A 10,017-nucleotide genomic window follows, 5' to 3' on the forward strand; every position below is an offset into this window, starting at 1 on the left:
AGAACATCGCTCTCTACGTCCTCCCACACATGTCCCATCAAATCCTGCTGGGACTTCCCTGGTTGCGGACACACGAACCATCAGTCAGCTGGGGCACTGGCGAAATCACCCGATGGGGCTCTTCGTGCCATGAGAAGTGCCTGAAGACCATACAACCCATCCGACGACCTCCGGTTCCAGAGAACCTACCGGGGCTGCCCTCGGCCTATTGGTCCTTTGCAGACGTCTTTGATAAAAAGGAATCCGAGGTACTTCCGCCACATCGTCCCTACGATTGTGCCATCGACCTGCTCCCTGGAACTACACCACCTCGAGGACGGATATATCCATTGTCTCCAGCCGAAACAAGGGCCATGTCTACTTACATCACAGAGAGCCTGGCAAGGGGATTCATCCGGAGATCCTCCTCTCCTGCTGGAGCAGGTTTCTTCTTTGTCAAGAAGAAAGAGGGCGACTTACGCCCATGCATAGACTACCGGGGTTTGAATCAAATCACCGTAAAAAACAAGTACCCTCTGCCGCTCATCCCTGAATTGTTTGACCGGCTTAGAGGAGCTCGTGTGTTCACCAAGCTGGATCTTCGGGGTGCTTACAATCTGGTCCGCATCCGCTCTGGGGACGAATGGAAGACCGCGTTCAACACTCGCGATGGGCACTATGAATACTGCGTGATGCCCTTCGGCCTGTGTAACGCCCCAGCCGTCTTTCAAGAACTGGTGAACGACGTCTTCCGGGACCTTCTTTACCTCTGTGTGGTAGTATATCTGGATGACATCCTTGTCTTCTCTCCGGACCTCCAGACCCACAGAGAGAACGTGCAGCTGGTTCTACAAAGACTGAGAGAGAATCGTCTGTACGCGAAGTATGAGAAGTGTGTCTTTGAGCAGTCTTCTCTCCCCTTCCTGGGGTACATCATCTCTGATACCGGACTGCAGATGGATCCAAAGAAGGTCTCCTCCATTCTCAACTGGCCTCCTCCTTCTGGACTGAAGGCAATCCAACGCTTCCTGGGATTCGCCAACTACTACCGCCAGTTCATCCCTCACTTCTCGGCTCTGACTGCTCCTCTCTCCGCTTTGACCAAGAAGGAGGCTAATCCAAAGGACTGGTCACCTGCGGCCGACGCCGCGTTTGGCTCGCTGAAGCGGGCATTTGCCTCCTCTCCTGTACTTCACCGTCCGGAGTTAAACCGCCAGTTCACCTTGGAGGTGGATGCCTCCTCCTCAGGAGCCGGAGCAGTGCTCATGCAGAAATCCTCCTCCGGGAAGATGGTGACTTGCGGATTCTTCTCCAAGAGCTTCTCAGCGCCTGAACGCAACTACACCATCGGTGACCGAGAGCTCTTGGCAGTCAAACTGGCTCTGGAGGAATGGCGCTACCTTCTGGAAGGAGCAGTGTACCCCGTTATCATTTACACGGACCACAAGAACCTGGAATACCTGCGGTCTGCTCAGCGACTGAACCCACGGCAAGCCAGGTGGTCCTTATTCTTTGCCAGGTTTGATTTCCAGCTCCATTTCCGACCCGCGGACAAGAATGTATGCGCTGATGCCTTGTCCAGGTCTTTCATGCCCATGGAGCAGGAAGAGGAGACTACCCAACCCATCATCTGTCCTAGCAAAATCATTCCGGTGGCCCCTGTCACCCTGGCCCAGATACCGCCCGGGAAGACCTATGTCTCTGAGACAGACAGGCAAAAAGTGTTACACTGGGGTCATGCCTCGAAAACAGCCGGTCATGCTGGTCAGAAGAGAACATGGGGTGCGATTGTACGCCATTACTGGTGGCCATCCCTTCGCACGGACGTCGCTGCTTTTGTCTCTGCCTGCTCCTCTTGTGCCAGGAACAAGACGCCCAAACACCTGCCATATGGCCGTCTTCTGCCTCTGCCGATACCTTCAGTTCCGTGGCAACACATAGCGATGGACTTTATTACAGACTTGCCATTGTCCTCCGGACACACAGTCATATGGGTCGTGGTGGATCGATTCTCTAAAATGGCTCATTTCGTCCCTATGGCTGGATTGCCCTCTGCTCAGGAACTCGCGGACGCCTACATACATCACATCTTCCGCTTGCATGGCTTTCCATCTCACATCGTATCCGATAGAGGAACTCAGTTCACCTCCCGCTTCTGGAGGGCTCTCTGCAACCATCTGGGAGTGACTCTGGACTTTTCATCTGCATACCATCCTCAGTCTAATGGCCAAGTGGAGAGGGTCAATCAAATATTGACCTCTTTCTTACGTCACTATGTCAACGCCCATCACGACGACTGGTCCACGCTTCTTCCTTGGGCTGAATTCTCCCATAACCACCACGTCAGTGAGTCCTCCTCCAGCTCTCCCTTCCATGTCGTTTACGGACTTCAGCCCTCCGTCCCATTGCCTGTATCCCCTTCTTCGGATGTCCCTGCTGCTGATACTGTAGCCCGTGACTTTGCAACCATTTGGGACTCTGTCAAGGCGTCCCTTGGGCGTGCTTCCCTGCGGATGAAAAGACACGCAGACAAGAGACGTCTGGATCCTCCGTGTTTCTCTCCTGGAGATCTAGTCTGGCTTGCATCCAAGTACGTCCGATTGAAGATACCATCCTACAAGCTGGGTCCTCGCTACATGGGGCCGTTTAAAGTCCTCAACAAGATCAATGAGGTCTCCTACAAGCTACAGCTCCCGGCCACGATGAGGATACCCAACTCATTCCACGTCTCCCTGCTCAAGCCGGTTGTCCTGGGTCCCTTCTCCGCTGCTGCCAGTTCGGCTCCTCCTCCTATAGCCGATGACGACATCTATGCGGTAAGGGATATCGTGGCCATGAAGACCGTACGGGGTCGACAGTTCTTCCTGGTGGACTGGGCAGGGTATGGTCCTGAGGATAGGTCCTGGGAGCCCCGGGAGAATGTGGGTACTCCGCTGATCCGTGCCTTCCTGTCCCGGTTGCGGGGAGGGGGGCGTGGGGGGGGGGGCACTGTCACGCTCCCCGGGTCCCCTGTGCTGCCCTCCGGCTCACCTGTCACGCTCCCCGGGTCCCCCGTCTCGCTTCCCGGTTCCTTGGTCCGGTCACCGCCGCTCCCCGCTCTCCAGCACCCCTTGCCAGCGCGTCCCCAGCGTCCTGGTCCCCGCACCCGGCGTCCGTCGGCTTCACAGCCCCATCCTGGCCCTGCTGCTTCCTCCTCGCAGCTTCCTGCTCTGGCTTCTGGCACTCGGGCCGCGCGCATGCGCATTAGGGCGCGCGCGCGGTCATTGACCCTTTCTTAAAGGGCCAGCGTCCATTAACAGGAAATGATGCAAAACAGGTACAGGGTATAAAGGGGGTTTATGTCCAAGGGGGCGGGGCCTGATCTTCGTGTTTCTTAAGCTAGGAGTCAGGTCTCCTGGTGTATATGTGTATATACTCACCTATCTCTCTTGTAGAGCCGTGCCTGCCTCGCCATCCGGTCCAGACCGAATCCCGAACCCCGAACGCAGTCCATCTGCTATCCTGACAGTCCGTACCATCTCGGATCCCTGCGGTGACCTGTCATCTCGCTCCAAAGGTTCCGGACCCCGCCTGACATCTTCTCGGCTTCCGAACCTGAGCTGCGTCACCCGGACTACCACCAGTGACTCCGTAGTCCCAGGGACTTCTCCGTTATACTCCTGTGCACGGACTGTTCTGCTGCCTATAGTGCTCCAGCTACCGGACCCCTTACCACCATCTAGGAGTTCGGCCCAGTGGATCCACCTCCTGGGTCTGCCCGTCCACCTGGCCCTGACAACATAACACATAACCAGCAAAACACACAAATGTAACAGGCAACAGAGTCTCCCCCTTCCGCTGGCTCACCAGGGATCTAGAATGTCCTTGCCTCAGAGATTCCAAGGGCCGCTTACTCCAATCCAGCAGCACCCCGCTTTCGGCGGGCACCCACCGAGATAGAAATAACGCCAGATTCAGGAAGCTGTGTGAGGTCTGCAAAGTCTGTAGCCAGGTGACCGGATTGTCCCAACCTGAGTGTCCTCCTTAGGTAGTCCTGGTATGATGATCTAATCCTGGCAGCCGGGGTCGAAATCCCTAGGCTGTGGATATGGTCTCCAACTGGGACCGGAGTCCCTAGATTGAAGCCATAAGATATCCTGATCCTCTAGTCAGCTCCAAAGAGCCTAGACTGGATCCATCAGCATCCATCAACAACCTGATGGCTTAAAGAAGTCCCTTTTATAGCCACAGCCTTCCACTTAGATACACTGCGTCCTCATCGATTGGTTGGACAAGAGCGCCTCTCCCATTGGATGAATCTCAAGCTGCATGGACAATGTTCATCCAAATGATGTCTACAGAAAGACTGAAGATATCTACATGGAGTCTGCAAGTTACAGACTCAACAATGGCTACTAAGGTAATCACATTAGCAATACACAACTACAATACAATGGTTACTGGAAAAGTCTGGAGAACAATACGTCTGGCTTTCAGTGGCCAACACAATTACATTGAGTCAACAAGAGTCTTGTAAAAACAATGAGGGACTTCTCCCCCGGCTATAGACAATCTATCATGCTGTCTGGCTGAATTTTAAGAAACTTTAACCCATGAGAGTCCATGTCGTCACAAGGAGAAACTAGGAGGCAGAAAGGTTACAGCCAACTCTGAAGCCTGAAGGGGCCCACTGATGTTGCTTTTGGCCCTGCAGAAGGTAATTTATGGGGCCCGTGATACATTTTTCGTTGGGGCCCAGGATCCTCGCATTGTACAGGGCTGTTTTCAGTGACCACATACTATGGATGGTGCAATAGGGCACACGCATGACTATTGCTCTATTCGGTTCCTCCTCGCTGGAGTCATGTATTGAGTACAAACGTCCTGGATTGGGAAACGTGTTGCCATGAAGATGCCAGGGGGGGGGATATATCTCCGGATAGGCGATAAATATCCTTCAAATGGATATACGTCAAGAATCACTGACACATCTTACTATATTCTACACAACAAAATGTAAAGACCATTTTCCTTCCTTTTCCACCTGGATTAAAGCTTCAGATGCTGCAGAATAATTCTGCTGTGAAATCTGCCTGCAGAAATGGCTGTGGTTTCACTGCTGATTTCAGCCTGTGTCACGCACATGACTAGCACGGGTTACCTACTAAACCCCCAGAAGATCTTAAAACACATAGGGGACACAGGGGTCACGATACAACGGAGATCTATAGCGCCAGGGAAAGGGGTGAGGGGGCACCTCCTGAACTCACCTCAAGCTGACTCCTGAGCTCCCTAGCGTCCCTATAAAGGTTCTTGCAACCTGCCGCTGAGCCGGATACCTTAGGCCCTCAGCTAGCCTTACACTTACCCTGGCTAGTGAGTAGGCTGATGAGATTACTAGACTCACCACTACACTCATATACACAAGGAAAGGAATACAAACAGGGGAAATAGACATACAAAGGAAAAGACACTGCAAGCGGCTTCAGTGCAGCAAACACCACTGCTGCACACAACACGGCAGACTTCTACCAGAGCTCGCTTCTTCCAAAGTGGATCATATAGAAATGAGGGATTCCATTTGTATCATAGGCATCATGTGATTAGATTACATGGCTTATATAGGGAAGGGGAGTGATCCCAAAGAGCCACACCTGAGATTGGCAGCTACAGCCAGCAGCCAGGCAGGACATATTCTGTTGTCTAAGAAGATGTGATTTACATGCAAAACGTTTCCCACATTCTGAACATGAAAATGGCTTAACCTTTACAGCACCACAAGCAAAGCGATGTTATCAATTAACAGTAGCGAACCTGCCAGCGGCAAGGTGCTGTGACCTTCTGACACCAGATTCACCCAGGTCTCCCCCAAGCGAGATACCCTCATGACAATCAGATTGCATTGGTTGAAATCTGCTTTTCCACATAATAGCTCACATGCTTTGATTTCCGTGCAGACTTTATTGAAAACCCCATCAATGAACATTGTACGGCAGACGGCTCCAGTGAAATCTATAGTGTAAATCTGCCATGTCTGAACATGCTATAATGGTGAGCAATAAGGCAGCAGGGTGATAAAGCGCTCCTGACCTCATTTAGGCTACGTTCCCACAATGAGATTTTGGGCAGTTTTTGATGTTGCAGCAATCCTGCACCTATTATTTAAATTAGGTTACTTGTGGGGGTTTTTTTAATTGCGTTTTTTGTTTTTGTCTGGTGCATCATGCTTTAAATAAAGTTGCTTTGTTTTTGAAACTTCCTGGAGTTTTGCTTTGACAAAACTTTATTGATAAACTTAGATGCAGATTACATGCTTTTTTGATGTCTTTTTGCTGCAGAAAGACACTAAAAACACGTGCATTTTTACCTGCAGATTTTCTGCATCGAATGCAAGTCTATGGTGAAAATCTACACGGAAAACTCAGCGTATTTGAAAAATGCACCGCAGGTGAGTGTATGCAGCGTAAAAAAGAAGCGAAGAAGGCAGGAGATTTCTATCAATCCCATTAGCTTCGTAACACAACATCAAAACCTCCCCAAAAGCTCAGCGTGTGAACGCAGCCTTACCCTGCAGCAATGTAGCACCCACTGACCTTGGCACATTCTCCGGCACAATTTGTGGCACATCCCAGGAATGTCTCTTCCACATGGGTCCTGCGTTCTGTCTCCAGATATGGTTGATGGAGCTGGTTTCTTACTCATACGTGGTCCCCATGAAGGTGGTCTCGGCTGGTCTGCGGTCCTACGTGCTCACACGCTGCTCCTCGTACTTCACTTCTGAGCATGCTTCACTTCTCTCTTTGCTGAGATAAGTATCCACCACTCTTCTTAAAAACATGTCACTTCTCTTTTTCTCGTCCACCTCCTGCAACGTTCTCCTATCCTCTGGCACCTCAACTTTTCTTCACCACCTCAACCACACGCTTCACTTTTCTCGACTTTCTGCATTCTTTTTTTTTTTTTTGCAGGCGCCCTGAAGCACTTTAGACGTTGATGCGCTTTGCTCTATTCCTTTCGAGGCCCACCCTTTGTGCCGTTTCCCTTTTCTTCGCAGCTGTGCCCTCGTCTCCTTGCTGCGGTGGCCTTCTTTCCTCTCAGGGATGTCCCTTCCTCTCGGAGACGCTGTCCTCCTTTTCCTCGCCGCTCTATCTTTCCTCCGTGCACTCCTGACCGCGTCACTTAGCCCTTTTCCTGACCACTCTTCCTACCTCGTCCCTGCTCGCATTTTCCCTCTTTGGCTTTGACGCTCCCGACTCTTCTTCGAACGATATTTTTGTAGATCCTTCCTGTTTTTAAATACTTCCTTCTTGAATTTGTCTTGTTTCTCTGCGTCGTCTTCCCCGGTCATCCCCCACACCCAAAAGAGCGAAAGAGTGGGTTAACAGGGTGTTCAAAGTGTGAGAAGACAGGATGTCACTATCATAATAGACTTCAGCACCAAAACATGGAGACAGCACCGCTGCAAACATGAAGACGGCACCTACACAATATCATAACCAAACCCCCAACTGGGGGCCAAGCCAACCCTTGTATAAAACCTCTGAGCACAGCAATGACACAATGTAGCAGTGCAGTGATACAATGTAACAGAGCAATGACACAATGTAGCAGACCAATGACACAATGTAGCAGAGCAATGACACAATGTAACAGGGCAATGACACAATGTAACAGGGCAATGACACAATGTAACAGAGCAATGACACAATGTAACAGAGCAATGACACAATGTAGCAGAGCAATGACACAATGTAGCAGAGCAATGACACAATGTAGCAGAGCAGTGATACAATGTAACAGAGCAATGACACAATGTAGCAGTGCAGTGATACAATGTAACAGAGCAATGACACAATGTAGCAGTGCAGTGATACAATGTAACAGAGCAATGACACAATGTAGCAGTGCAGTGATACAATGTAACAGAGCAATGACACAATGTAGCAGTGCAGTGATACAATGTAACAGAGCAATGACACAATGTAGCAGTGCAGTGATACAATGTAACAGAGCAATGACACAATGTAGCAGTGCAGTGATGCAATGTAACAGAGCAATGACACAATGTAGCAGTGCAGTGATACAATGTAACAGAGCAATGACACCATGTAGCAGTGCAGTGATACAATGTAACAGAGCAATGACACAATGTAGCAGTGCAGTGATACAATGTAACAGAGCAATGACACAATGTAGCAGTGCAGTGATACAATGTGAGGACAGTCATTCACAAAGGGGTAAAAGCAGCGAAAATTCAGTATATTTTAGTGAGCTCTATATTAAGCTAATCTCAAAATCTTATCTCGTTCTCCTTACATACAGGCTTGAAAAAGACAGTGCATGGCAAAAGCATCCACCTTCCTACCCAATCTTCAAGGCGCTTCATACATGCAAGGCATCTGAGGACTTCAGTTCTTTTCGGTCTGAAATTGTCAGTTGCCGGTGGGAGCGGACATTCAGTGCTTAGCATAAATTAGCACCCCCCAACAGATTTGTCAGAAAACTTTAAAACACCAGTGGAAAATTATTTTTTTTGTACCAGTAGTGCTTTAAATCTAACCCCCACCCAGCGTTTTCATCCTTATTCGGCGTCAATCCGGTCCCGTAGCGCCATCTTGTGCTCATAGCTTCTGGCTGTCCGGAAGTCAGAAGCAACGTCACAGGCCCTCAAAGCATCTCTATGAGAGCCAGAACAAGGCAAGAATGAAGCCAGAATGTCTCCAGAATAAGACCAGAACAAGGCCAGAACGAGACCAGAACAATGCTAGAACGTGGCCAGAACAAGGCCGGAACAAGGCCAGAACGAGACTAGAACAAGGACTGCATGAGACCAGAACTATGCCAGAACGAGGCTAGAATGATGCCAGACCGTGGCCAGAACAAGGCCAGAACATGACTAGAACGAGACCAGAACGAGGACAGAATGAGACCAGAATGTGGCCAGAACAAGGCCAGAACGAGACCAGAATGAGACTAGAACGAGGACAGAACGAGGACAGAACGAGGATAGAATGAGACCAGAACAAGGACAGAACAAGATCAGAATGAGACCAGAACGTGGCCAGAACAAGGCCAGAATGAGACCAGAATGAGACCAGAACGAGGACAGAACGAGGACAGAACGAGGATAGAATGAGACCAGAACAAGGAGAGAACGAGATCAGAATGAGACCAGAATGTGGCCAGAACAAGGCCAGAACAAGACCAGAACGAGACCAGAACGAGGACAGAATGAGACCAGAATGAGACCAGAACGAGGCCAAGACGAGAACAGAATGAAGCCAGGATGAGGCTAGAACGAGACCAGAACGATGACAGAATGTGGCAAGAAAGAGGCCGGATTGAGACTAGAACAAGGCCGGAACGAGACCAGAGCGAGGACAGAACAAGGCCAGAACGAGGCTAGAATAGGACCAGAACGAAGCCAGAACGAGGACAGAACAAGATCAAAACGAGGACAGAACGACATCAAAACGAGGACAGAACGAGATCAGAACGAGGACAGAATGAGGCCAGAACGAGACTAGAAGGAGACCAGAATGAGGACAGAACGAGGACAGAATGAGACCAGAACAAGGACAGAACGAGATCAGAATGAGACCAGAATGTGGCCAGAACAAGGCCAGAACGAGACCAGAATGAGACCAGAACGAGGACAGAATGAGGACAGAACGAGGATAGAATGAGACCAGAACAAGAACAGAACAAGATCAGAATGAGACCAGAATGTGGCCAGAACAAGGCCAGAACGAGACCAGAATGAGATCAGAACAAGGACAGAACGAGGACAGAACGAGGATAGAATGAGACCAGAACAAGGACAGAACGAGATCAGAATGAGACCAGAACGTGGCCAGAACAAGGCCAGAACGAGACCAGAACGAGACCAGAACGAGGACAGAATGAGACCAGAACGAGGCCAAGACGAGAACAGAATGAAGCCAGGATGAGGCTAGAACAAGACCAGAACGATGACAGAATGTGGCAAGAAAGACGCCGGATTGAGACTAGAACAAGGCCGGAACGAGACCAGAGCGAGGACAGAACAAGGCCAGAACG

The 10,017-nt window shown here is 50.2% G+C and overlaps 1 protein-coding gene across 1 annotated transcript in view; it reads right to left on the bottom strand.

Annotated features, from left to right (window-relative positions):
• DGKZ (diacylglycerol kinase zeta) overlaps nt 1-6,896 on the bottom strand; it is a 197,190-nt gene extending 190,294 nt beyond the window's left edge. Inside the window, exon 1 of the mRNA XM_075326168.1 lies at nt 6,552-6,896. Coding sequence (XP_075182283.1) covers nt 6,552-6,607 — 56 coding nt within the window. The 5' untranslated portion in view covers nt 6,608-6,896. The remainder of the gene's footprint in view (nt 1-6,551) is intronic.
• Between the last annotated feature and the right edge of the window lie 3,121 nt (nt 6,897-10,017).

The sequence above is a fragment of the Anomaloglossus baeobatrachus genome, chromosome 10 (genome assembly GCF_048569485.1).
Source record: "Anomaloglossus baeobatrachus isolate aAnoBae1 chromosome 10, aAnoBae1.hap1, whole genome shotgun sequence".
Classification (NCBI taxonomy): Eukaryota; Metazoa; Chordata; class Amphibia; order Anura; family Aromobatidae; genus Anomaloglossus; species Anomaloglossus baeobatrachus.